Below are 27060 nucleotides of genomic sequence, written 5' to 3' on the forward strand. Positions count from 1 at the left end.
TGGGTTATTTACCTTTCACTTGAAGTTTGCATCTCGTGCAATTACCTGCTCCACGCTCCTAGAAGCACATCCATTCATTCTTCTCCCTGCCCGGAGCGAAGCCCGCTACAACCCCCCAAATTACCCTTTAGATACCGAGCCATCGCCATCCGCCACCAGCTGCCAAATTTCAGGGTCCAAGCAGATTCAACCAATCGAATGCCCTCCAATTATGCGCTCCTGCCCACCGATCTCGGGACGAAGGCTCAACCGACGATACCCATCTTTTCCCAACCCGTCCCGTCGCAAGACGCCTTTTTTTCTTCTTCATTTTGGAGTTTGTTGGACCTCCCGAGACCTCACCGCCGGCCAGCAACTACTCGAGAGGGGAAGAAGAAGGCCGGACCACCAGTGTCGGCACCGCTCTCGTGCTCCTCACCCGCCATTTCTTCCGTCTCTTTGCCTAGGTGATCCCCTAACCGGGCCATCGTCGGCTGTCACCCGCCCTCTTTTCATTCTTCCTCGACGCCTGCCCAGAGCCATTCACCCCCCGCGATGTCGGCTTCCCTCCCCGGCAGCCGCGAGCTGCCCGCCTCGCAGCATGATCTCAGCACGTACTGGGGTCGCGTACGACACAACATGGGCCTCACGGATCCGAGGTACGTCATGCAGTCCTTGAAGTTCCTTCGCGCACATATACGCATGCCGAGGGCGGCTTCGCGACGGCGAACACGCCCGGGATTAGATTGCTTCTCAACGCCGGCACCCCTGGACTTGCCAAACTTCTTGGAGCAAAGATAATGGCTAACACGTCGCCCTATCGCACTACCGCAGCACCCTCCTCGTCGGCAGCACCGGTCTCGAGCAAGCAAAGGCCCTCCTCACCGACTATAAGGAGGGAAGGATCCCCTCCATGACCCCCGAGCTCTGGAAGGCCAAGAAGGTCGTCGACTCGACCCTCCACCCAGGTGCGACGAGCCCATGATAGCCAACCCATAACCTCCTCTTCTTGCGCGGGTGCGGCCCGGGGCTCGTTGCTTTCCAAGCTAACACGCGGCTGCGCAACCGCCTAGATACCGGCGAACCCGTCCTTCTCCCTTTCCGCATGTCCGCGTTCGTGCTGAGCAACCTGATCGTCACGGCCGGCATGCTCCAGCCAGGCCTTGGAGTGAGTCTTTATCCGAACAAAACGGCTGTCTCTATCAGCTTCTGCTGCCAGATTCCTAACATGCAATTGCACAGACGGCGGGTACGATCGCTTGGCAAGTCGTTAACCAGTCCCTCAACGTTGCCATCAACTCGGCAAACGCAAACAAGTCTTCCCCGCTCACCTGGCGCAAGCTGGGCGAGTCTTACGCCATGGCAGTCTCCGTCTCATGCGGTGTCGCCGTCGGCCTGAACAAACTTGTTCCGCGCCTGCGTAACCTCACCCCGGCCACCCGTACGACCCTCACCCGCCTCGTACCCTTCGCCGCTGTCGCCTCGGCCGGTTTCCTCAACGTCCTCCTCATGCGTGGCGAAGAGATGCGGACCGGAATTGACGTCTTCCCGGTCATCTCTGACGCCGAGCGCGCCGGCGCCCGCAAGGAGAACTCGGAGGGTGAGGCCGCTGGGCAGCCCCAGTCCCTCGGCCGTAGCAAGAAGGCTGCGCAGATCGCCGTTGGCGAGACCGCCGCCAGCCGTGTCTTCAACTCGACGCCCATCATGGTCATCCCGCCCCTGGTACTGGTCCGTCTACAACAGCAGCAATGGCTGAAGCAGCGCCCACGACTCGTGGTACCCATCAATCTCGGTCTCATTCTGGTGACGAGCTACGCGGTCCTTCCGCTGGCCTTGGCCGTCTTCCCCCAACGGCAGAGCATCAGCGCCGACAAGTTGGAGCCCGAGTTCCACGGCCGCGGCGGGGAAGGTGGTCTCGTCGTGTTCAACAGGGGTATATAGATCATTGCCATGCGCCCAATATTGGGCAATGGTGAAAGTCATGACCAAGCGGACGTCCAAATAACAACGGGGTTCGGCTGCGACAAACGCGTCGTGGGTACAGGCAGGTCTTGCCGAAGCATATGATGCGCATTTCCCTGTCATGTTTTGTCGCAATTGCATCCGTCAGGGGGATCTCCGTCCCCGGACGAGCGTAATATGGATTTGGGAATCCGGTATCAGATCGGACGTTGAAAGTGTTTCACGCCTCCCCTCCCAAGTTGCACTTGGCTCGGGAGCTCCGCTGATCCCGTCCGACCTTCACATCGTGAATGAAGTAGAAAACCCCTGTTTCGGCTGGCTGGGCGCTGGCTAGCTGGCTGCTGCGTAGCCTGCCGAATTTCGTTTAGGTCGATGCCCTATGCAGAAGATTATCGAGGCCTACGCACTCATACGCATACAACTAGTCCAGAGATCCGCATAATACCATTCGCATCGAAAGCTTTTGCGTCATTTGCGTCATTTGTCCAACAGCTTGTGAGGCGGGGTGTAAGCAGGTAGGAGTGCGACGGAGCAGGGCGAAGCACTGTGAATACTGAGCGCCCAGCGCCAACTAGGCGAAGCCATATAGGTAATCCAGTGGCGGGGGAAGACATCTGAGTGACCAGCAAGTATCCGTAAACGAGAGGGCCCGGCCAGATCTGTCTAGCTAGTGGTGACGTTAAGGTCTTATTTACACGACTGCTAACACTCGATTTGATGGACATTTCCTGGCGAGCTTGGAACAATACTATCGCGAAAATGGCAGCCTGAAGGGTTTGTTCGTGAAGTCATCTGTATCCTGTGTACACACTGATGCGACCAACAGACCGGACCATCCTGATAAGCCTTCGGCGGAATACCGAAATAGGCTAGGCAGCGCCACCCGGAAGAGACGACACTGTCCGGATTAGCAGGATATCTTACGACGCGCCGTTCTCATACTGGTTGGGCTCCCCAAAGACGGCCCGTTCGATTCGGTTCGACAGTCTCTATCCCAGAGAGACTATTGGGATTTAATGACCGCTAGCTGCGAGGATGCGACGGGACGGGCGGCGTGCATTGAGTGCCCCTACTGCATAGTCAGCGGCACTGTCTGCATCGCCGAGTCTCATTGGCTATCCTTCAGCATTTTACCTTTTCTCTCTGAAGGACTTTGTTTCTGTCTTGTCGATACAATAGGTACTGGTTTCTGAGGGATACCTTGGCGACCGATGCAACATGGGACAGGGCTCTCTTTCTCAGAACCACGGCAGACCATCGAACCCGTTCATCGGCTGTGACAGGTTTGCGTCCATTCAGTCCCCCCCCCCCCCCCCCCCCCCCCCCCCCTTTCAGCTATTGATAGGTCTCATGTTCGCACCCGATTACGTGCATGCGAAAGGTACCGACAAGCGAGTCTGTGACAAAAGCACGGATCAAAGGCTTGGGAAAACCCCGAAAAGAAAGCTGAATGGTCTGTCAGCGTGCTTTTGCTCGAAGAACTGAAACATTGCAGCAATCATGGCAGATGGTACAGCAGGCTTAGGCTGGGAGGCGGGAACAACGAGAGCAGAACATCGCAAATGTGCTTGCCTTGCCGACAGCAGAATGCGGAGTCGCCTTTGCTACGTGGATGGATGTACACTGTATGCAAACGTTGAGGTCAAGTTGTTGTCTAGCGTGGCCATTATTGACAATGGCGGCCAAACAGCATACACAGGAACGTCGCTTTTGATGATCATTAATGAGGGGGGCCTATAGGTTTGTCGTTCTGGGCCTCTCATCGCCAATGTTTCGCGGTGAGGAATAGCATCTGGGCCTATGCCTGTATGGTCTCGTTGCCACGGATTCGACGTCCTAGAGTCATGCAGGCACTTTACGCCTCGTACCAGATTGGCATACAGCAAAGACACCCCCCCGAGTAAGCGTCGTGGCGACGGTGGGTCGGTCCCCTCACATGCGTCTGCTACTTGGAAAGCGCCCTGTTGGGGGGATAGTTACCCAATCCCTGACGAAAGGACTCGTCCTGTGGCAACATGTCCTGTGCCAGCAAACGAACCCCCGTGAAAGATGCATTCTCTAGTGGAACTCTGGCTGCTTGAAAAGATCAATTCGTGGCCGACAGGAGTCGCGCAGATACAGGCATCATGTTGGTCGGGTTTACTTAAGGGAGGGGCTGATGACAGCACCACGAGGAGTGTGTGTGTGTGCCTGCCCTGCCCTGCCCTGCACCATGTTGTAAGAGTGCACAACGCCGTGGAGACGGGCTGCTTGTCCGATGAAGAGGATTGTCGAGTGCCCTTTTCCCACTGTCGTGATGGCTAGGTACTGTGACCCTTTGCCTCCTGCCCACTGTGTTGCGTTTTCCGTCCGTAGTTGGTTGATGGCGCCACGAGGAGCCGTTCCCCAAGAGCGTCATTGGCACGTCTTTGAACGGGAGAGGCAAGGATCTAGACGCTAGAAAATGCCCGGGGATTCGTCTGCCATTGTGATGTGTGAGAGAAGGATTGCCGTTGAGGGGAGAAGACGGCTAGAGTTGGCTGCCTGATTGAGCAGACAAACGGTTCCATTACCCCGTGGGCTCATGGTAAGCAACTAGGTAGGTAAATCGACGGGGAGCAGTGGTCCTTTAGCTTTCCGTTCCGTGCGGTCAGATCTTGGCTAATTGCCTGGAATGTGTGGATCATGCTTTGGGTCGCGTTTGGACTGCATAGAATAGTTGGCGCTGGGTTACGGAAGCCTCGAGTGCCACCAGCTGGATCAACGAGACAGGCATAAGAGAGCTAAATGACTGGAGCGAGCCACCAGACTATTCGTTTGAGGCGAAAAGACGAAGTCTAAACTCATCATGTCTGCGTTTGCTCAAACCTTCTGACGTATTGCAGCCTTCAGGGCATAGGACTTCGGGTAAATTTAATGTGGTGCCAGGGTCGTGTTCTGCGGAATACATAGTTAAGGTGGGCAAGGCACTTTTTTGTCAGCAAAAACCCGATATGTCGGGTTGTTTGTTCCCTTCGTCGATGTTCTACCCTGCCCTCTCTGTGTTGTGGAGCGGTCGCACCGAGGCCCGTCTGATGGGGGCTGACACCATTTATCCAACCGGGCTTTGATTCACCCGTCGTTATTGGCTGGAGCCTGGAGTTCAATCTCTGTGAATTAGTGAACAGAGTGACAGCAAGGTGCTGGCTGTGCAACAACATGACTTTGGAAAGGGCGATCTGCCCAGGCCGGCGGGACGCTAAACCCATCTGGGGAGCCGTCATGGAGGCAGATTGGCGGGCAGCCGGGTTTGGGTGGAGGGCGGACCCCAGAGCGACCCACCAAGTGCGTAAAGTGGGTGAGAGGAGCGTGAAGCCGTCTCCGGCCATTGGGTTGGCGCGTCTTGATTTCGTGAGCGTGACAGTACCACGGAGTCCACGATGCCGGGGCATGACCTGGACGGGAAGGTTGTCTGTGGTAGCTGTCCGAATGCATTGTTGTTAAAGGACATGTTTTGGGGCTCGACGAGGCCAGAAGTTTGTCAACCGTTGAATCAGATTGCATTGGAAAGCAGTGTGCCTGAGGCGTCGATGAGAAATGTGGTCAAAAGGCTGGTGGCGTGGTATCTGGGCTGGAAGAGGCAGGCAAGCAAGCGATAACGGGTGACGTCCGGTTCGAGAGGGGAACGGGCTGGCTGCAACGACGGCTTGGGAGGAGGGGGATATGAGAGGGTAGGGCGGCAATACATAGATGGGTGGGTTTGGCGGAATGGAGTGAAGGACGCAGGCAGATATGTATCGACACTGTAGGTTAACTGTCTTGGACGAAGCGAGGCACAGGCACGGCGCCATGTTGGCGCTAGAATGCGGCCTGACGGACCAGTTCCAGTGAGGCGGCGCTTCCTTCCTTCCTTTCTCACGTCCAGAATTTCTACCTTGGCACATTCCTTAACCCAAGGTAAGAACCTACCTCAAGTAGGGACACAGCAGCAGCTACTGCACGAAGTAGGAAGATATCTTATTTTGAGCTGCTGACTTGCACCTGCTGCTCTCAGGTCATGGCGTTGTTCCTCCCCTCTGCCTCGGCAGCGGCGGCGGTGGTGGGTGTGCTTTCTTGCGTTCCATTTTCATCATTGTGTATTCGCAGTTGTCGTTTTCGTTTCCTCTACGGGACGATTCAAAAGGGGAAGACGAAACGAAAGCTGCAAGCCATGTGATAATAAGGCAGTATTAGTATTGTACTACCAAAAGAACGAAGCAAAATAAAAATAAATAAAAACCCGACGAGGCAGTTCGCTACCTAGGTAGACACAGTTCTGGATACCTACGGATACCTGAGTACCTCGACACAGACAGACACAGACACAGACACACGGGAGCGAAATATGGTGTGCGTCAAGTCTGAAGTGCCCTGCAACCTACCTACACCCGTACATCAGTGACAGGCCCCTGTTGGAAGCACAGGAGTACCTGGGCGAAACGAAGAGGCCAATAAGCGCACGGGAGCCCCTCTAGGTTCCTTCGGCGACGCTCAAAACGCCGCCGATGCAGCTTGCTACTCGGAAGTGAGTGAGAGGAGCAAATTCGCAACCTGGAACACGGCTACCTTACTCTGGAGTGTTTCTGAACACCGGCTCAGCCCTCTCAGCGCCGTCGGATCAAGCGCATACCGGAGAACAGAGGGGTTCCACCACTGCATCTTGAAAGAGCGTCGCGCGATGCCGCACGACGAGGGACGTTGAGGAAGGGACAAGATTACCAAGTTGCGGATAACTGGGATACCTGCGTCGTCACGTCAGATTATGGCTGCCGTCAAGTACCTGCCTTAGTCCGGGTACATGCTAGCATCTGGACCTGTAGGTGGGTAGATTGGCAAGGTGTGCTCAGCGAATGCGACGAAGTACCTTCCTTGGGCGCTCGACTCGCTCGCTACCCTCCCCTGCCGCCTGAGGCCAACAGTGCACCTCCACAAGCCAGCAACGGGCTTTGTTTTTCCTGATCCTGGGAGTGCACATCAATACCTTAGGTACTCTGCAAGGTAGTGGCACTACCTTACGCCCTTCGTTTTGCTCCCTTGTTTTTCTTGTTTCCCTCCCAGTACTCCGTATCCGTACTTGCTTGGTGTAGTGAAGTGCGCAAGTGGGCTAAACTGGACCACCCGACCCCAACAACAAATTTCCCTCGTGCCTGTGCAGTCGGCCTTCTTTTCTGCTTTGGTTATCATGACCATCCACTGACGAGATTAAAACAGCCTGGCAGCTGGAAACCCCGAAAAAGTATCCCTAAACGGCGAGCCAATCGTCGAGGAGGAACGTAGGTACCAATCTGCCTGCTCGGCCAGACTGGAAGGTACTCCGCGTCAGGCTCTGGACAGGCGGCAAACCAAAGTACCGCCTGTCTGTCTTGCCATTGCCATCGTCCTCGCCCCTCATCCACTTTGTCAACTTCCATTTCCGCTTCCACGCACCCAACAGCACCACCAGCACCACACCCACGCACGCACCCACCCACCACCTCCCTCTTCGCCCGCTACCCAGTCCACCACGCCAACGCCCTTTCGTCCTCCCGTGCTCGTCCTTCGTCACACCCATTTGCTCCACAATTGGTCGCCTCCTGTCCGTCCAGCGCCCTCCACCTTTCTCACCTCATCGACCCTTCTCCTCCTTCCCACGGACCAGGACAAGTGAAGCGGCGGGCATCCCTCGGAACCTCGTCACTTATTCGACCACAATCGTGCACCACTGACTGACTGCGGCGACTTGTTTTTTTTTTTTTTTCTCTCTCTCTCTCCCTCTCCCTCGCTTTTGGCTCCCAGCTCATTTCTCCTTACCTCTCTTTCCCTTTTCTTCCACTGCTCTCTCGGACGAGAACCAAAACATTTACCAAAAATAATAATAAAAAATAAGGATATTAAAAAGTTCCCAATATTCTTCGATGTAGCAAGACGTTACCGACGCGAGAGAGACATACTCGTCATCAAACGAATCCTTGACTCCTCCCTTCCTGGCCCACCATTACACTGCCACCAAACTCACGACACATTATCCGTACCCTTTGCACCCGCACCGTACCAGCCACAGTTCGTGCACGACTCGGGTACCCCAAACCGAAGACCCTTGAGTCCATTTTCAAGGCTAGCGGTACCGCAGCGACGAGACGCAAAACCACACACTGTTTTTTGCCCGTCAACCTGCAGCTTAGTACGCACCATACGCCCACACACCACACACAACACAACGCACCCACACCGCAGAAACTCGGGGGCCGCACACAGGGCACATTCTTCACTGGCCGACCACTGAACACTGGGCGCTGAAGCCCACCTCCCTTCTGCTCTCAACTCCCCCAAGGGAAACCACCTTGGACCAAGCCCGAATCCACTGTTTGGACTTGAAAGCCCCCCAAAAGGACCAGTGGGCACGTACCCAGCAGTACCGCACCGGCAGCGCTGGTAAAGAGGAAGGAAGACCTGCGAAACCAACTTCCTACCGCCTTCCCTCAACCGTCGAACTTTCCTTTCCTCGTCCTCGCTTTCACCCTCCACACCAAAGGTGATTCCCACGACTCCGGCAACGCACGAGGAGAATCATGTCGACCCCGACAACGGCCACTGCGACATTGCCACCTCACTCGCATTATCATCATCCTCATTACCCCTACAACCATCAGCCATACCAGGCCTCTACTGCTACGGGCTCATCGTACCGTCAGCCCGCGAACCCAATCGTTTCCACTTCGTCCTCGACGGCGACGGCGAGATTGCCTGCCTCGTACGCCAGTTCGTCGGGCATCGCCTACTCTACTACCTCCACTGCCAGTCACGCCGGTCCAAATGGCCTAGGCCCTTCAGCCTCGTTAGCCACTTCGAGGACCATCCACGACGCTTCGAGCCCCGACGTGAACTACATTACCGCAATGCCTTCCAACTCACACTCCCAGTCCTCCCAGTCGGGTCGTAAGCGAAGACGCTCAAAGGAGCCTGACTGGAACAAGTTTTACAAAAATGGTCTCCCCAAGGAAATCATTGTCATCGATGACACTCCCGAGCCGGAGCAGGGCAAGGCCGTCGGCAATGGCGTAAGGGTCGTGTCCAACGGCAATGGCATCACCGCCAATGGTGCCAGCAGTCGTCCTGTTCCCAAGAAGCGGAAACGAGACAACGAGCCTCAGCCGTACGACCCCGTCTACCACAACAACAAGTACGCCGCCTCCCACACAACCACTCCTCATCACAACGGCACTCCTAGCGGGTCGACCATTTCCACCGACCGAACGACGAACTCGGTTATCCATACCACCACTGCCACGTCACTTTCGTCGAATGGACAGGAATATTACGAGGCGCAACCTGGCCAAAAAAGGAAGAGGACTCGTCAACAGATCGCTCAAGAGGCGAAGAAGAGAGAGGTCGAAGGCCTTACCGATCCATTCGTCAGCTATAAGCCTCCTCCCTACCCCCCCAAGAAGGCCTCCGACGTGCACGTACGAGTGGTCCAGGATGTATGCTTTGTCCCACCGTTCACGTGTCTGACCCATTTGCTGACGTTGTCACAGAACGGCTACAACAAGAACGCCAAGGTTGACGATGATGACGGACATTACATTGTTGTCCCCGATGCAGACCTGACAAAAGAATGTGAGGATCATTTATCCACGTAGTATCGGTGGATTCAGACTGCTAACGATTGCCACAGACCAAATGGTCAAACTACTTGGGCAAGGAACCTTCGGCAAGGTCGTCCAGGCTCGAGACCGACGCAGAAACAAGTCTGTTGCGATCAAGATCATCCGATCGGTGCAGAAGTACCGAGATGCTTCTCGAATCGAGCTCCGAGTCCTGGCCACGCTGAAGGAGAATGACAACGAGAACCGTAACCGCTGTATTCACTTGCGTGACTGTTTTGACTACCGCGGCCATATCTGCATTGTCATGGACCTCCTTGGACAGAGTGTCTTTGATTTTTTAAAAAGCAACAGCTTCGTTCCTTTCCCTAACAGCCAGATTCAGAGTTTCGCTCGCCAGCTCTTTACCAGCGTCGCCTGTAAGTCCAATGCTGCTAAAATGCACGCAAGACTACTGCTGACAACCTACAAGTTCTCCACGATCTTAATCTCATCCACACCGACCTGAAGCCCGAGAACATTCTTTTGTGTGACAGCGCATACCAAACATTTACCTACAACAGGAAGATACCCTCCTCATCCACAACCGTAAACCGTCAGGCCAACCAACGCAGAGTTCTGTTGGACACCGAGATTCGACTCATCGACTTTGGCTCTGCCACTTTCCAGGATGAATACCACAGCTCAGTCGTATCCACTCGCCATTACCGGGCGCCGGAGATTATTCTGGGTCTCGGATGGTCCTTTCCCTGTGATATTTGGAGTATTGGTTGCATTCTAGTCGAGTTCTTCACTGGCGACGCTCTCTTCCAAACTCACGATAACCTCGAACACCTTGCCATGATGGAGATGGTCGTCGGTCAGAGAATAGACTCTAGTCTTGTTCAGGCCGTCAACAAGATGGCTACCCGAAGTGGCGGCAACCCGGCCTCTAAGTAAGACGCCCCGCTTGAACCAGCCATGTTTGGTTTTAACCGTTTTCTACAGGTACTTCAAACGACTGAAGCTCGACTACCCCACACCGGAGACGACACGGGCTTCTAAGAGATTTGTCAAGGCAATGAGACGCCTAGAGGTAAGCTTTTTACACTCGCGGGAAAGCAGAGAAACGCTGGTCCACTGACCGCTTTCAGGATATCATCCCCTCGAACACGACCTATTTCAAAAACTTTTTGGACCTCCTCCGGAAGATCTTCGTCTACGACCCCCAGCACCGCATCACGGCGAAGCAGGCATTGCAGCATCCATGGTTCAAGGAACCTGCAACACCGGACGATGGTACTGAAGCCGCTAAGATTCGCCTGGAACGAATGAGACAGGAACAAGATCACCGGTACCACGCATGATTCTATCAACTTTGCTGTTTTCAAACCTTTACGTCTATAACGAACAAAGTCGAGCATGGTATGGGAGTTGAGCCGTTTGATATCAGGTCTGTACGATGGGAGAGGGTGGGTATGAATGGGCATGGCGCTCGTGCAACTTGAGATTTTCTGGCATGCGCCGCATCAGAGGCTAGCTTCGTTCTGCCTCTTAATAGCAGGCTTGATGGGAAGTGGACTTGTTTTCCTTTGGGTTGTGTTACGCGGGATGGTTCAAGCGAGCTAGCAGCAACACGAAGAGGTAGCATGGTCGGTCGAGCCACGCCCAGAACAGCGTTGCTAGTAAAAGACGTCTCTCTCATCGAGACGCTACGCCTCATCGCCAGGCCCAATAGAGCGATTCCTCTTGACCTCCGCGAGCTTATCTGGCTCGCCAGAAATCCCTTCAGCTCCATCAGGAGTGACCTCTGATCGATGACCTCGACTGGAAGAAAGGCCGGCTTATTATGGGCAAGTCAACGACTTATGTTGCAGTTCTGGTTCCCCGACTTGAGAAGAATTTATCCGGGTGTGTAAGTCGTATTCTAGGATCGTCGTTGGTGCTCTATCAGCGCGTGCTTACACCAGCTCTCTAGGTCCAACCCCAGCTGGCCGGTTCGATCCGTGTGTGCTGCCATGACTAAGGATAATCTGGATCTCCTACGTGATCCCGTGCAAGGGCAGCGACTACAGAAAACAGCAGTGTAGATTGATCCCAACGGCCTAGTATCCGTGGCAAAACGCCTGGACTCTGTCGAGCTGCAGGTTGTGAATAAGGCATATAGGCGATTCTTTCTTGGGGTGAAACTGAGGAAGAGTTTCGTCAAAGCAAATTGGCATTTTGCATTGTCATCTCAATGCTATTTTGTCTGCCTCAACAGCATGACCGGATTGCATTGTCTGTTTTGAAATAAGGCCAGCTTGTTGTTCTCGGTTGCGCCAGGCTCAAAGAAACAACTACAAAGTTCGGGCTTATTCGCCGACAACATCATCTTCTTGCGAATCGACTATAGAAATAGGTGTCTATCCTATATAGCCACTACTTGGTTAGGATGAGTAAACCAGTCGCGACATCAACGACATCTGGTGTATTTCAAGAACGAAGCGGGAGCAGAGGCATTTCAATGTGGACCAGATCTCCTAGACCCGCACCAGCACCTGCTGGAAAGCCTACCCAATTTCAATGCATTCACGATTTGTCAGACGTGGCCGTCAGGAAGCTGACCCGATACCTTTATCTACCGCAACGGTATAGCACCGCTCATCCCCCCAAACACTGGCTTGAAGATCAGGAAAAGGGTATGCGTGAGCTTCCTAGCGACTGCCTCCGCCCAAGGGTCGACAACCTCAATGTAGTCAACATGGTCAAGCGTGGCCTGATGAGCATCAGCGAGAAACACCAACTGTCATTTACGCCACAAGCAGCTGTGCTCTGTCCAACCCACCGAGGCCTCAACCCCTGGGTAATCCATGCGCTCTTCGCTCTTGTTACGAAAGAGATGACCAAAGAGACTGAGCGACTACGCCGGGACAGAGGCGACAGGAATATACAATACCCTCTATCCATACAGGAGTTTATTCATCGCCTAGATGCAGTCCAAGCCTTATGGGTGGACCCATCGACTTTCGAGGTGGTCTTCGGTCGCCCGCCGGGCACGCTACAAAGGGTCGCGTCCCAGTGCGAAGCTTGCATCTTGTCCGCCATGGGGTCTCGCCATGCGTTCCTCGGTGACCTCTGGGCCCACTTGGTTGCTCGGACTAATACCGTGAAACCAGTGCTCCAAAGGATCGTGGAGGCCTGGCTTACACATTTCCCACGCGAAACACAAAACTCGGTCAGCCAGCAGAGCGCGTCCTTGGCCGAGGAGATCCGAGCCGTACGCAGAGAGATCGCAGTGGCTCGTCATCAAAGGCGTGAGGCTAGGCGGCAACGCAAAGAACTCTGGACACCGACTCTGTCGAGCAACACGGCATCTACCAATGGCTCTCAGCAATTTGCCGCTGAGAGGCCATGCACATCGAGCCAACTGAGCTATGCCTCTAGGGAGGATGATCCGTTTGCCGATGCTGATGGCGGCAACCAGCCGTGGCAAGACGATGTAAGTGGATTTTACAAACACATGGCAAGTGAAAATGGCAATGCATATGCTTTTGACCGCGCCTCGGTGCATCCTGCCTTTGACAGCCCCAATGTCCAACCTTGCGCCTTCCAACCTCAAGCGTTTGCAACAGGAGTAGAGTTTGACTCCTCCGATCGAGAGGCAATCTGGGAAGGAGCGGATTCGAACGGCGCCATGCAGACACTGACAAGCCCGCAGCTTGCGATACCGTCGTCCTCGACTGGGCCAGCACAGGAGCCGCCCTCCGATTCCCTGCCTCCGGCAATGCTACAAGACGAGTCCCGAGCTAGCAATCGCTTCCGTAACATAGCCACCAGCAGTGTCTTTTCGAACCACGAACCGGCTCAACCTGTCCCCTTGCGTCCCGAGGTCCCCCTCTCCCCTCAACCGTACACTGGGTATGGAAACGTAGCAGCACCGAGCAGCTTCTACACAGACACCGGACCAGCCCGGCCCCACCCTCCGCGAACCGACGTGTCTCTCGCTGCTGCCCGCCCTCCATCTGCACCATCATCAGACTTGGCCAGGCGTGATCACTCGCACCGCTTGCGCCCAGACGCGTCTGTAAGTAACCCCTACGCCCGACCTCAGGATGACAGGCCCCTGATACAGGACCAACCTCCAGCAGGATTTCCTTACCATCCCCGCCCAGTCCCGCCCGGCCATCCGCACCGGCCTGCGACCCATGAGGAGGCATTGAGGGGGGGGGAGCAGGATGAGATCGTCGAGCGGCCGACTTTCACGGAGCACTACGAAAATAAGCGGAAGCCCAAGCCCCTTCCGCCCTCGGGACGTCGGCAGTTCTACGGGCGGAGACCCAGCCCTCCTCCTCTTCCTTCTCCTCCTCCTCACCATATCCGGCCTCTGACCTCTCGTCCGCAGCCTGGATCGCCCCCAGTTCCCGAAGCGCCCCCGGCCCTGACCCCGGAGGAGGTTCGCCGCTGGTTGCGGGCGAGGGGCCCTGTCGCGCCCAGCGACGTCTCGACGGTGTGGCCACAAGACTCCATCAGCAGCGTCGGATTGCCCAGGTAAATGATCAGGGTTTCGGTGCGCATAGTCGTTTTTTTTTTTTTTTTTTTTTTACTTGGCGTTAGGGGGTTGAAAGAAATAAAATGTAGGTAGACGGTAGGTCCATATGTCCGTTCCTTTGTCGTAGTTGGTACAGTCAATCTCAGCCATGTCACCCGGCAACTCCACGGGTTCCCTTGATGTGTAAATTCGGATAGTGAACTATTTACTCTTCTATTACAAAGACAGGCATCAGTAACTGCACTTGGTTTCCCGGGATTCTGTCCCAGACCCGTGACCAAGAAATCCGTCCAACCATGAGCATGACGTAGTCTAACTGGCTCGGTCTGGCCAACTTTTTTGTCAAATTCGACATATCCTCCGAAACTGCAAAGTGGAAAGGGTTAGAGAGGAGCAGAGTTTAGAGGTTCACCATTCTGAGATGGTCCGTAGAGGCGGAGACTTCGCCTCCTTGATCCGGCGTCAATGTCCAACAGTGTCCCCAAGGAAGATGATCAATAGGGATCCTGCATTGAAAGATGACGCGAATAGAAAAGGATTCCGTTCGTTTCAGTCTGGTGGGCTGTCGGCTTCCGGAGATTTTACTATACTGTGAAACTGTTAGCTCTGAAAACGGCTTCCGGGCTGATTTTCTGATAGGGGCTTACCTTGAAAACATCGTAGCAGTCTGAGCAAGCGGCCTCACGTATAGCAACACTGGAGTGGACTCCCAAGAACCCCGATGGGTGTGTCGGTGCAGCTCAATCGGTGGGCTTGGTTGCGAAAGTGAAAGGCTTAGTGACTAAAGACATCATCGCTGTCGTGGTCTGAACCGTAGCCGAACTCTTCTCCCACGACGGGAGGAAGCTGGACTTTCTGGTAGTCAGGAGCGTGTGGTTTTCCTGGATAATCGTATGAACACTCGGACTCGTCTCCCATGTACAGGGTGCGGACACTATCGATTCTGTTTGCCCAGTGTTGCCAAACGATTTGATCGTACCACTCAACGCCATGTGGAGTGTCAACCCGATAGACTTGGCTTATACGACCGGACTTTTCGAATTGAAGTGAGGCCATAAATTCATCCATCCATTTGAGGCTCTGGTTGCCCTCGCTCTTTTCCATGGTGTGACAGATGATGCCTGTCATTAGGTGTTAGCTGCGGAGTACAGGATGATGCTGCCCAAGATAATGCGAGACTTACGGTGTACATTGCGGAAACCCGGCGTGCGAAAGGAGTCATCGCCGTGACTAGGGTCTTCCCACTTGTACTTGGCACCGTTTCCATAGTACAGGATCGAAGTCTGCGTGAGGATCTGATGGATAAGTGCGCTGCCGATACCGCCGCGTCGGCGATCCGGGCGAACGAAGACGGTTGCCCTGACTGCGGGGCAAGCAGTGCCACTGAGTCCACAAATTCCTCGTTCGTATGGCATAAGGAAAGCAAAGCCACATATGGTGTGTTCAGTAGGCTCGTCCTCTTCCGGCTGCGACTGCCTCCATCTCATGTACTGCCGATAAGCGTCTAGAGACGGCCAGTTCTTGGCATCCGACAGATCAACTTTCTGCTTAGCTGCAACGACGAAGGGCAGCTTTTCGTGCAGGCATTCTTGTATGATGAACTCAAACCTCTCAGCTGAGACTGGGCTGGTGTCGACCGCCTGGTGGTCATGGTCGACCACGGCCGCATTGTAGGCCTCGGCGCATCCAACCGCATCTTCGAGCCGAACCGGACGCAAGACGCAATCGACAAGCAGCTTCTTGTCGTTTGATATAGATCCTCTACGAATATTGATATCGTGCCTGTCTTCTTTTGGCTCCCACCCCTGCGTATCCTGCGCAGGCAGGCTGAAACGCTCGCGCTTCCTCTCTTCTTGCTGTCGACGCATCAGGCTCTTGCGAATGGCAATCTCGCGATGGATGACAAGATTGCTCGTCCAGTCACGACGACGGTGCAACATTGCCGGCTTCATGAGTGCTTCCTCCTCAATGTTGACGATGGTGTCTGGTTGCTCGATCTTCTCCAAAAGCTGTCCATTCGTGGTGTCAACGTCATGGTTGTGGTGGTTTTCAACTTCGTCAAGAAAGGAGGTGACGCAATCTGAAGACAGTGTATCGATCCAGGTATGTAAGAAGCCGGATATTGGTCCCACAGAGACGGAGTCTACTGTCTTGTCAAAGGAATTACTAAAACGGCTGGAGCCATCCCCATGGCTAGACGTAGCCTCATCATCCACGCTGACATTCATGGATGGGTGGCTCTTCTTGGATTTATCAGCCACACCCTGTCTTTTGGAAAGTTCTTTGAGAGTCATTGGGGTCAAAGGAGCCAATTTCTTGGTGCTATCGGGAAGGGTGCGTGGGACCTCGACCCTGAGCTTGGAGTCAAGGCTGCGCTTGTGGGGTGGTATATACTCCACTGCCCGAGTTTGTTGCAAGGAAAAATTAGAAGTCATGGCTCCTTTTGTTTTGTTTCGTATCGAATTTATTCCTGAGAACACTTGCCAGCTGCCCAGAAAAGCAGTTGGCGTGTTCCGGAACTCCTACGTTGGGGTTGTCCTGTAATTATATCGCTATTTTCGTTTTGGAAAGCGGGTCGTTGATCCTCGGGGCTGGAGGCGGTTCCGTTGAAGGATTTAGGAGAACTTTTTCAGTCAGTAACTGTCACCAATTGGTCTGTTTACTGATTCTCTGTGGTGTGTGGAAGAATAGAAACGGAGATCACAAGTTTGCGCTGTTTCTGAGCCTCAAATAAGTGTTAGCTTTGCGTGCTGAAAGGAGCACCGTGGATCGCAGCAAATATTGAGAAGGTGCTCACTTCGGGACGACTGACATGGATATCATCTGCAACTATGTTGCAGTATGAATAGTTGATATGTTTCCTCGTGTAGATGAAGACTGGCCACGACAGTCAGGCCATGGCGCGTACGGACAAGGATGTTTTGTGATGAGGGCGAAGGATGAATACTCAACGAAGTAGAATCAAATACGTACCCTAAGACTACCCAGTCAGAAGAGGCAGGAATGAGAGTCCGGAGGAGGTAGGCCGTTTCCCTTTTTGTTGTTTCCCTATTTATTGTTTCCCTTCTCCCTCAGCTTTTCCCGTCGGCCGTGCTTGCCTAGCGGTTTTGTGTTCCGCCAACAGAAAGAAAAAAAAACCCTGTGTCATCCATAGCATTGGTCTTTTGGAATTATCTTGTCACTAATGACTATTTGTATGGTACACAACCGTCCCCGTCCTAGATGACTCCTACTTACAATGTATTCACTGTTCAACATGTCATTGTCTACATTGTTGCTCATAGCCGCAATTACCATAACATCAGCGTCAAACTGCCCCTTTATATTGATTAAAACTAAGCCAAATTCCCTTCAGAATCATATGGCAAGTTGGTAAATCATCAGAACCTTGACTGATACTGTGACCCTGGTGAGCGATCTCGGTGAGGTCGGTGAGATGGCTGGCGGGCACCCGAGGCCGAACACTAATGCGGGGGAGGGTCACGTGCCCTCTTCATTGCTTATCCATCAGGTAGCGTCGCTGGAGCACCAGCACCTGTGCATCGCACTAGGCCCAGTACAGCACAATGACTAACCCGAGAAACCAGGCTTCCCGACGTTGAAGCTGTAGTTGAGATACACTCTCTCGAGCAGTCTTTAGAGTACTACCAAGATGTTGTCTATCCTCAGAAAGGCACGTCTTAAGGACAAAGAGATGCGTATCCTCATGCTGTTAGTGGCTACCCATTTGCCTGTGGCCCAGGTTTTACTGATGTTATAGGGTAGAGGCCTGGACAACGCTGGGAAGACAACGATAGTCAAGAAGATTATGGGCGAAGATGTCAACACCGTAAGCCCAACTTTGGGTTTCATAATCAAAACCATCGACTATGACGGGTATCTGATCGCCCTTTCCAGTTATCAAGTGCGGGCACTAATGACGTCCCAGATACAAGCTGAACATCTGTATGCCTTGCACAATGACGTTATGAAGCTAGCTGTCTGACCAGAACAGGGGATGTCGGAGGCCAGAAGACACTACGCTCATACTGGCGCAATTACTTTGAGAAGACAGATGCGTTGATTTGGGTTGTTGACGCGACGGACCGGTTGCGAATCGAAGATTGTAGGGAGGAGCTGCATGGCCTCCTACAAGAAGAGGTTCGCCCACCCGAGGGCGCGCATGGAAGCGGTGCGGTCTGTCGGTGCTAACCTCGATTTATAGAGGCTATCCGGCGCGAGTCTTCTCGTCTTTGCCAACAAGACCGACGTCAACGGATGCATGGACGAACGGGAGATCCTCCAGGTTTGAATCCAGACACGCCCTCAACGAGGTGCTGGGCATCTGACTGACGTCTCCATCTTACAGGGACTGCAGCTGGAGGCAATCCGAACGCATCACTGGCATATTCTACGTTGCAGTGCCATGACGGGCACAAACCTCAAGGAAGGCCTGGCTTGGGTGGTGGACGACGCGAAAAAGAGGCTCTTTCTGTACTAAGAGCTCGGGGCTCAGGCTTTGATGACAGCGGCGTCTAGCCGATTCACGCCAGAAGACCACGTTCGCCCTCAGTCAGCAATTGAAGGATATCCCAGCCACCCGTCTAGTCAGGTCCCGCGCGTGCCGTGAGAAACTGGGGTGCCCACAAGAGGTGAACCCGGGAATGACGGCCGCCGTGTTTGGAAAGGAACCAACGATGAGAATTGCAAGATGTATGTCCTGGAGAGACGATCTAAGGAAAGGACCGGATTCAAAGGTCCACGACGGGCTCGAGGAGCGGGATCGACGCCGTGCAACGGGTGACAAATAGATGGGATAGCCAAGTATGCCAAAGTTGATGACAGCAGGCGAGAGGAATCAGAGGTCTCATGCCATCCCAGTGCTCGCATCGCAATACACCAGTATACTGCATCTATGAGGCTAAGAATGAGGGGGCGGCTCCCGCGTGTATGCGGTGATGTGGTCCACTGCGTCTTGTAGCTTAAAACCAGGTCCCCGCTGGGCGAACAATGCCCCAGAAGGAGAATGATGAAAGGGGGACTAGTCCACGCCACATCACGCTGCCTGTGGTGGCACACTACGCGTTGGATTAGTTAGCAGGCCGGCCCCCTGTGCGCCTGGGTCGCAGCATAGGTAGTCATCAGCACTGCTGCCAAATGCCGTGGAGGAATTGGTGTCTTCCAGAGTCTACGAAGCCGAGTGCGCGAATCAATCCTTGGGGAATGGTGGTTTGAAACGATGCGATTGAAACGGCGCAGATGGGCCAGTGAGATGACTCTCGAATGGCGAAAAGGTCATAGTGCGTCCGACTTCAGGTAAGAAATCCACCCGCAATGTGAGACAGGTAGGGGGGTTGCAAGTGCATTTCGGAACGGGGTACGTACCTCGGTTGTTTTTGTGCCCATTTCTTTATGACACCATCGTGGATAGGTAGGGGTGGGCTGAGCTGAGACGAGCAGCTGCACTGCGTTTGGCTACACCTATCTCCATCAGTGCCAGACAGCTCGAGGCATAAGAGCCCGAATACCGGATTCGAGGAGGCGCATCATCGGAAGACCTAGGCGTCGTTGAAGAACAAGGGGAGAACAATTCCAGTGAGAGCCCCCGACAAAAATTGTTAACATCGCATCTGTTCCAAATGCACTCTGCGATTTGATTGGATGCTGCGCTAAGTCTGATGGTCCCTGACATGCAGCCTGACATGCAGTCTGCCCAATTGACCTGTGTGTTTATAGCAACAGCAGCACGACCGCAGTGGTACATTACTAGGTAGGTATGTACATCGTACGTGCGAACACAACAACAATAATTGACAGCAGTAGAGCGGCAACAGCAACATCTGGGGAGGGAAAGGGGGGGGGCATTGGCTTCCGCCCTGGCTTTCGTTGCTGCGGCTGCGGCCCCTCCAGAAGAAAGGAAAACAATAAAAACAAAGAAAGACAAAAAACCTGCTTCCGTCGGCCTCCTAGGGAAGAAGTCAGCCGAGTAAAAAATGTGCCTCTTGTGGGTGCTTTATCTGTAGCTTATCTGTTTACCTAGATAGGTACCTTGACCTCGCAACCGAATTTCTTCCAAACAAAACAACCCCCCGAACGAAACAAAAAAAACAATCACCAGATCCACCGGCTGTCGTATTCACTGCTGCTACCCAGAACTTGTCACCTCATCTCGGACACTTGGAGCCCCGTCCAATCCGTCCTTCTCTCTTTCCTTTACAAGCTGTCCCCAAAGTAAAGGAGACTGAGGATCCAGACCCCGTCAGCAATACCAGTCCAGGTCTTGGATTCCTTGCACCCTACTTGGGCGGCTGCCTTACCTCACCTTGGGTTCCTTGTCTGAGCTGCTGCCTCCACCCACCCCGCTAGGCTCTTAGCGGCATTCATCCAATCCAAAGGTGACGAACGCAAGGTACGAAGTACACCTCACTCGACCCGTCCCAATTCATCCCGGCCCGTCCCCATCGCCCTCCCACCGCCAACGCCGCAGACCCAAGTCCCCAACGTGGGCGGACGCGAGAGAGAGAGAAAACAGTAGCCAACATATCCTTCTCCAACAAAGACCTCACTTCCTTACTTGACCACCCTGCCTCGAAATACGCTTCAACCGGGGGGAATCCTGCGTATACAGAAGCCCATTTCCGTTCCTCCCCCACTCCGCAATCGTGTCATGACTCTACCTCCCGTCTCAACATGTCGGAACAAGCCATGGACGACGTCTCCAAGTTTTTGCAAGATGTCAAGGAGATGAATGCTCGCCGCACCGAGGAGGACGACGCCCGCCAACGCGAACTCGACGAAAAGATTCAGCAGGAGAAGAGGGAACGCCAGGCCCGTCGCGCTGGTACGTCTTTGTCTTTCTCGTGTCCCCCTCCCTCACTGCTCAGCTCCATACCTCGCCCTGCATCTATTTGTCTCTGCTCTTTTTCTCTGCCCCCCTCTGCCTTCTTCATGTGCTTTCTTTTCCCAGTGTGGTCAAGGCACAAATCCCAATCCGCGTCTTGTCGTGCCATTCCGCCTGCTTGCGCTCGTGCTGGTGCCGTGCTATGTCCAGATTCAGTTTGCCCTCGACCAGAAAGCTGAGCTACTGACGGGACGGCCTCCGCACTGGGCAGGACGCGAGCGACGCCTCCACGCCTTGACATCCTCTCCCAGTAACCACAAACCACCCACGGCCTCCCATTGTTTTCCTACCTTGCGCCGTCAGGGAACTATCACTTCGCAATCTTCTGTTTTGCTTTGGCCGTTGGTCTTCTTCTCCATCTCCTTGCGCACGTCGTCTTGTGCTTTGCCGCAGTTTCTTTTGATCTGATTTGATTTGTTTTTCGAATCATCCCTTCTAACAACTGTTGACAGAACGCGCTCGATCCATTTCTCCTCAAAAGTCATCCCCGGCCAACACACCACCGCCCTCTCGAGGCAACACTACACAGCTTCCCGATGACCTGAGGCTGTCATCTCCTGGCCTTGAACTCACCGGCAGCCCTCGCCCTCGCTCCCGTGGCAGCCCGGCTCCCGATACCATGGAAAGAGTCTCGACCTCTCCCACCAAGGAAAACGATTCCCCCTTCGACGCTGATAATAAGCGGTCGAGCGTGACCTCTCCTACTGGCGGTGTACCAGGAGCCCGGCCTCTGTCGTGGCAGAGACGTCCCAACTCTCAGCACTCGGATCGATCCAAAAGTCGTCCCTTGTCCGTTGTCGCCGCAGAGAATGCGGCCAGAACCTCACCGAACCCCACGTCGGACCCCTCCTCCGCTACCGAGCAGACCTTTTCTAGGGAGCAGATCTCTCAGGCATTGGGTTCCAAAGATCCTGCTTGGTTCCGTCAGACGGCCGACCGTGCAAGTGCTGTATCGGCTGCCAACCGCAAGACGCAGGTGGAGGATACCGATACCACCGACATGTCGTCCATGCGTGCCCATCAGCTCCCAGGCCTGAGCCGCAGCTCTTCCACCGACTTGTACCCCGAACACTCGAGCCCTACCAAGGAAAACAGGCTTGGCTCTCCCCTCTCTCTATCCAGCGCCCAGAGGCTGGACCCTCCGGCTGAGATCTCTCCCGAGAATGACACCACTGCGCAGCAACGGATGCCAGTCATGTCGTCGGGGTCGGGTCGCGCATCACCCACGAGGCCCGTCTCGCCTACCAAGGGCATGGGCGGCTTTGTTCAGAGTGCCATGATGAAGAGGTCAGATAGTGTCAAGAGGTGGAGCGTAACGTCGCCTCCCGGACTTGTGCGCGCAGATTCGGCTGCCTCGAGCCGAGTCGGTGAGCCTAGATCGCGCCCTCAGAGCATGTTCGTTCGCGACAGTACTGCTACGACTACCGGTTCATCCCACGCTCGTTCGCGTTCTCGCCCTGCCTCCCGACCTTCGTCTCGTCCCACCTCACGCCACAGCAATCAGGAGCACCAGGATGAGACCGAGACCACACCCAAGGCCCCCGCCGCAGCACCACCGTCAGAGGCCAAGCCAGACGCCAAAGAAGAAGAACAGGAGAAGTTGACGCCGCCATCCAGCCCTTCAAAGACTATGGACGCTAGAAGATGGAGTCCAACGAAGGCAAGCTGGCTAGAAACGGCACTGAACAAGCCCGAAGCACCGAAACCTAAGCCGCCATCCACGCCCAACCAGCCAGCCTGGATGGTCGAGCTCAACAAAGCCAAGGCGCAGAAGGCTGCCAATCCCAGTGTCGATCTTGGTCGAAGCGGTTCTGTAGCGTCGAACAAACATGAAGTCAACATTGGCGGGTTAATGCGGTCGACTCCGATGGGCAGCCACGAGGCAAAATCATCCGTTAGCGGACTCAAGGGAATCTACACCCCTGTGAACACTCACAAGACGGGCGGCAGCATCGGCAGCCCAGGAATCCGCAGCAGCATGATTAAAAGCCCAACGAGCGAAGACAAGCCGGAAGAGACTACTGCTCCCGTGGAAATCCCGAAGCGATCCCCCATCACAGACAGCCCTGCCGTGGCCAAAGTCAAGCCCGAGACCCCTCCAAAGAAGGACTTCCGAGGTGGTCTAAAATCTCGAAACGTTTCGGGAGACGGTGTGTCTCCCAGTGATCCGGTCAATGAGTTACAGAGTGTCTTTGGTAACCTCCGCCGGACGAAGACGCAAAACTATGTTGCGCCGGACGAGCTAAAATCAAACATCTCGCGCGGCAAAGCAGCCTTGAATATCACAGGCGGTCCGAAGCCGAGCGAGCGCAAAGACGAGTTCAAGGAGGCGATCCTGAAGAAGAAGGAAGACTTCAAAGCTGCCCAGTCCCAAGGCAGAGGCGTCGCTCGAACAAAGTCTAATGCATCCGAGAGCCCAGTCCCCGAAGCTTTGTTGAAGAGACATGCGCTGAGCAAATCAGTCTCGGGCAGGTCAGCTGCGACATTGCCTTCCGCCATCGAACACCGCAAATCTGTCAGTGAACGATCAAAGTCTGTATCCAAGGATGAGTCGAACGAGCCCATGCATTTGCCCCGTTCCCCTCTGGTCAAGCCCCCTACGGACAGCTTGCCCGGCGTCCATTCTCCGACAGAGCCCAGGTCCACGACGCCAACTCCTCAGAAAGAGACCAGCGCCCCTCCTGCCCGCCTCCAAGGACGTGCCGCTGCCGGTGGCTTGGCGGGTCGCTTCAATCCTGCACTCGCGGGACTTTTGGCTCGTGGACCTCCACTCATGGCTGCCAATGGAGGACGCGACACAGAGAAGGCTGGTGAATCCAGCGGCGCAACCGAGCCCACGACTCCGGGACCTCAGCTTACGCACATGACTAAGGGACGTGCTCGCGGCCCGAAGAGAAAGGCTCCGTCCTCCAAGGGTCTGTCTGCTGGTCCTCCCGCCACAGAGTCGGTGAATGAGCCGAAGCCAAGCTCAGCCGGGGCCTCGCCGGCGAGGGAAGAGCCGTCTCGTGCCACTGAGGAGCCCAAGAAGAGTCTCGAAACGGATGCTCCGGTGTCTATCCAGGCCCAAGTAGCTGCTCAAGCAGCTGCCAAGAACAGGCCAGCGCCATTCAAGCCCTTTGGAAAATCTGCCGAGGCTCCTGTTGAGAAGGTTGTCGAAGCGTCTCCCGAGAAACCTATCCTTCCCGCAAAGGAAGAGGAGCCAGTTTCAAAGCGCAGGTCTCGGTCTCCGACGATGAAGCTCCAATCTTCCCCGATAAAACAATTCGAGGAGAAGCCTATCGAGCCAACAGCTCAACCCACTTCACCCAAGAAGCTGGACATGAAGAGAGTGTCCATGTTCTTTCAGGAAAAGAACCAGGAGACTACGAGGCCCGAGAGCCCCGGGAGGGAGAGCACAAAGATCGAGAGCCCAAGCAGAGAGGAACCCAAGATTGAAAGTCCAAAGAGGGAGGAGCTGAGGAGGGAGAGCCCGGCCGCAACGCCCAGCATCAAGCCCAAGCCAGTCTTTGAGAAGACTTTCAGCCCCCCGCCTCAGAAGACTGAGGAGGTTGCTCCTGTCAAGACTTTCGGACGGCCCTTACCTGAGCCGACACCGAGTCCTGCAAAAAAGTCGTTTCCTGACAAGGTGGAAGAGCCTTCATCCCCTGCCCGGACATTTGGACGACCCTTGCCAGACCCCACTCCGAGATCTCCCATGCGGTCGCCCGTTCGATCACCGGCCCCTAACGATCAAATGGACAGCCCCCACGTGGCACCTTTGAGGACCTTTGGCCGGTCACTGTCGAGACCCAGCTCACCTCAGAAGTCGAATGAAAGAGTCGACAGCGAACCGGTTGTCTCGGTCAGGGATGCCGCGGCGATGTTTGGTGGCTCGGTTGTCCAATCGCCGCCTCTCGAGACAAGGTCGCGATTTGACACTCCTACATCTCCGGCCCCAAGGACCAGCACTCCCTTGGGGAGCTCCGCAAGGCCTCTGCCAAACCCACCGAAGCCAACATCGCCAACAACCCCCGTATCGCCCGTCCGATCCCTATCCAAGTCAAGCTCCGACGTCTCGGCCTTGCTAGATGACTTCTTTGGCACACAGCGTCCGCAGAGAGAATACCGTCTCGATACTACCCAGGTGTTGTTGAACAAGCCCCGTGTTCGCGAGATTCAAAGCCAAGGCGCCAGACTCTTTCAGATTACCGGTGACGGCAAGAAGATTCCCGTGTCAGCACACAATGAGCGCATCCTGTTTGAAGGGGAGATGTACATTTGCGCCAATGCATTCATCAACGAGGTTGGCAAGAGGGAGACGGAGGTATGCTTCTGGATCGGCGACGAGGTACCGGACGCCACCGTCGAAGACGCTGCTCTGTTCGTCAGCCGTGAGGCTCGCTCACTCGGCGGGAAAGTCATCAAGATGCGTCAGGGCAGAGAGACGCCAGAGTTCATCATGGCTCTTGGCGGCATGATCATCGTCCGCCGTGGCACCAATGCCAAGTATGATTCGTTGGCACCCAGCATGCTCTGCGGTCGCCGCATGCTCGGCCAGGTCGTGTTCGACGAGGTTGACTTTTCGTCCACGAGTCTCTGTTCTGGATTCCCATTCCTAATCACGCAATCGGGAAAATGCTATCTCTGGAAGGGCAGGGGCAGTGATGTAGACGAGCTGAGCTGCGCCCGTCTCATAGGTATGGACTTGAGCTTGATGGGCGAGCTCCTGGAAATCGACGACGGCAGCGAGCCGGACACCTTTTGGGCCATCTTCAATGATGGCACGAAGCCGCATTCCGCGGACCACTGGCGCCTGAAGTCCAACTACGACAAGTACTGCCAGAGACTGTTCCGCTCAGACGCATCCGCAGCTCAACAGGTAAGAAGTCTCTTCACTACGGGTTGTTGATTGTAGACTAACAAATATGGCCAGGTCTACGAAATCAGCCCTTTCACTCAAGCCGACCTGGACCCTTCGGGTATCTATGTGCTGGATGCATTCTTTGAAATGTACATCATCGTCGGCAAAATGGCGCAGAGTCAGTACGGCTCCTTCCGCAACGCCCTCGAATTCGCGCAAGAATATGCCATCCTGGCCAGTGGCATGGAAGACCGTCCCTTCATTCCCGTCTCAACAGTGGTGCTGGAGGGCATCCCGAAAGACCTCAAGAGCGTGTTCCGGAAGTGGCGTGACGAGGCGAGCCCAACCATCATGCCAAAGAAGACGCCCGGCCTGAAGCGCGGCAGAAGTCTGCGCGTCGTGCCCCTCACGCACGCTCTTCAAGCAATGAAAGAGTAGACGGACATACCTCGAGGGCCCAGGAGGGGGGGGGGGGGGGGGGGGGGGGGGGGCCAAGAGGCGGGGCGGTGGACAATGGGATGGAGTTTGGAAGAACGCAGGACAGGAGTCGGCGGCGGGCTTGATACTTTCACTACCCAATACCCGGATTGCTTGGAGGGGGTCAGAGCCGAGCAAGTACATGTATGTGTACAGAGTTGGTGTCGCATTTGCAACGGTTTGGGACAAATGCTAGGGGAGATGGGCGTTTAGTTAGGTTTTGTCTTTCTTCTGGTTCTTTTGAAAACCATGTCATCGGATCGTGCTGGCTGGCTCGTTATACATGGGTCATCATTGCATGCCCGGCTGCGTCGTGGGCGAATATATTGAAACAATTTTGAAGTAAATCTCTCACTCCTCGTCCACCAAAGAAGTCGCCTGTGACCGACCACACAAGAGAAGGACGGATAGAAAGAGAAAGACGAGGGACAGCAGACCATACGCTGGGAATGCATTCAATTGAAACCCCGACCAGAGAACGTCAAAACTGCTAACTAATATGTAGCAACTGAGGGACGCCGCCGCCGCCGCCGCTCCTCCTCCCCTTTCCCACACACAATCAACGAACCTGATCAACGCCGATAGCATATGTACGTGGACTTTATCCACCCCCACTCAATAACAAGAACCCAAAGTCGGGCGCTTTTTTGGCCCAGCAGCCCCCTCCCTCTTGGTGCATGTTTGTGTGTATGTGGTGGGTTGGATGTTTATGAGACTGGGGTATATTTGGGCCTTTGCACAAGCTTCTGCTCTGTGCAACTACCGTTGTTTTCTTGTATCACTTTCTATACATCTCCTGCAAATAGGGGGCACCGTGGAACAAGAGGTTCCC

At 54.7% G+C, this 27060-nt stretch overlaps 6 protein-coding genes across 6 annotated transcripts; 4 read left to right on the forward strand and 2 right to left on the reverse strand.

Moving 5' to 3' along the window:
- Nucleotides 1-534: 534 nt before the first annotated feature.
- LY79DRAFT_522684 (sideroflexin-5) lies at nt 535-1920 on the forward strand (the record flags this gene model as incomplete). The annotated part of the gene is made up of 4 exons (XM_060555467.1): nt 535-638; nt 814-947; nt 1053-1147; nt 1222-1920. The coding sequence occupies 4 exons, from the start codon at nt 535-537 to the stop codon at nt 1918-1920; spliced, it is 1032 nt and encodes a 343-aa protein (XP_060410546.1).
- Nucleotides 1921-4527: 2607 nt separating this feature from the next.
- Nucleotides 4528-5557, reverse strand: LY79DRAFT_341909 (uncharacterized protein). Its single transcript, XM_060552571.1, has one exon. The coding sequence runs from the start codon at nt 5349-5351 to the stop codon at nt 4809-4811; it is 543 nt and encodes a 180-aa protein (XP_060410547.1). The 5' UTR covers nt 5352-5557; the 3' UTR covers nt 4528-4808.
- Nucleotides 5558-8486: 2929 nt separating this feature from the next.
- Nucleotides 8487-10867, forward strand: LY79DRAFT_522583 (kinase-like domain-containing protein; the record flags this gene model as incomplete). The annotated part of the gene is made up of 6 exons (XM_060555459.1): nt 8487-9398; nt 9453-9534; nt 9593-9940; nt 9994-10456; nt 10509-10596; nt 10655-10867. The coding sequence occupies 6 exons, from the start codon at nt 8487-8489 to the stop codon at nt 10865-10867; spliced, it is 2106 nt and encodes a 701-aa protein (XP_060410548.1).
- Nucleotides 10868-12585: 1718 nt separating this feature from the next.
- Nucleotides 12586-14034, forward strand: LY79DRAFT_522563 (uncharacterized protein; the record flags this gene model as incomplete). The annotated part of the gene is made up of 2 exons (XM_060555457.1): nt 12586-13566; nt 13615-14034. The coding sequence occupies 2 exons, from the start codon at nt 12586-12588 to the stop codon at nt 14032-14034; spliced, it is 1401 nt and encodes a 466-aa protein (XP_060410549.1).
- A 763-nt stretch (nt 14035-14797) lies between these two features.
- Nucleotides 14798-16259, reverse strand: LY79DRAFT_706052 (uncharacterized protein; the record flags this gene model as incomplete). Its single annotated transcript, XM_060565017.1, has 2 exons — nt 14798-15152; nt 15215-16259. The coding sequence occupies 2 exons, from the start codon at nt 16257-16259 to the stop codon at nt 14806-14808; spliced, it is 1392 nt and encodes a 463-aa protein (XP_060410550.1). The 3' UTR covers nt 14798-14805.
- Nucleotides 16260-17683: 1424 nt separating this feature from the next.
- On the forward strand, nt 17684-18584 carry LY79DRAFT_693956 (ADP-ribosylation factor family protein; the record flags this gene model as incomplete). Its single annotated transcript, XM_060564786.1, has 5 exons — nt 17684-17742; nt 17797-17927; nt 18026-18171; nt 18236-18316; nt 18380-18584. The coding sequence occupies 5 exons, from the start codon at nt 17684-17686 to the stop codon at nt 18509-18511; spliced, it is 549 nt and encodes a 182-aa protein (XP_060410551.1). The 3' UTR covers nt 18512-18584.
- Nucleotides 18585-27060: the final 8476 nt, after the last annotated feature.

This window comes from Colletotrichum navitas (assembly GCF_030913465.1).
Source record: "Colletotrichum navitas strain CBS 125086 chromosome Unknown LY79scaffold_66, whole genome shotgun sequence".
NCBI lineage: Eukaryota > Fungi > Ascomycota > Sordariomycetes > Glomerellales > Glomerellaceae > Colletotrichum > Colletotrichum navitas.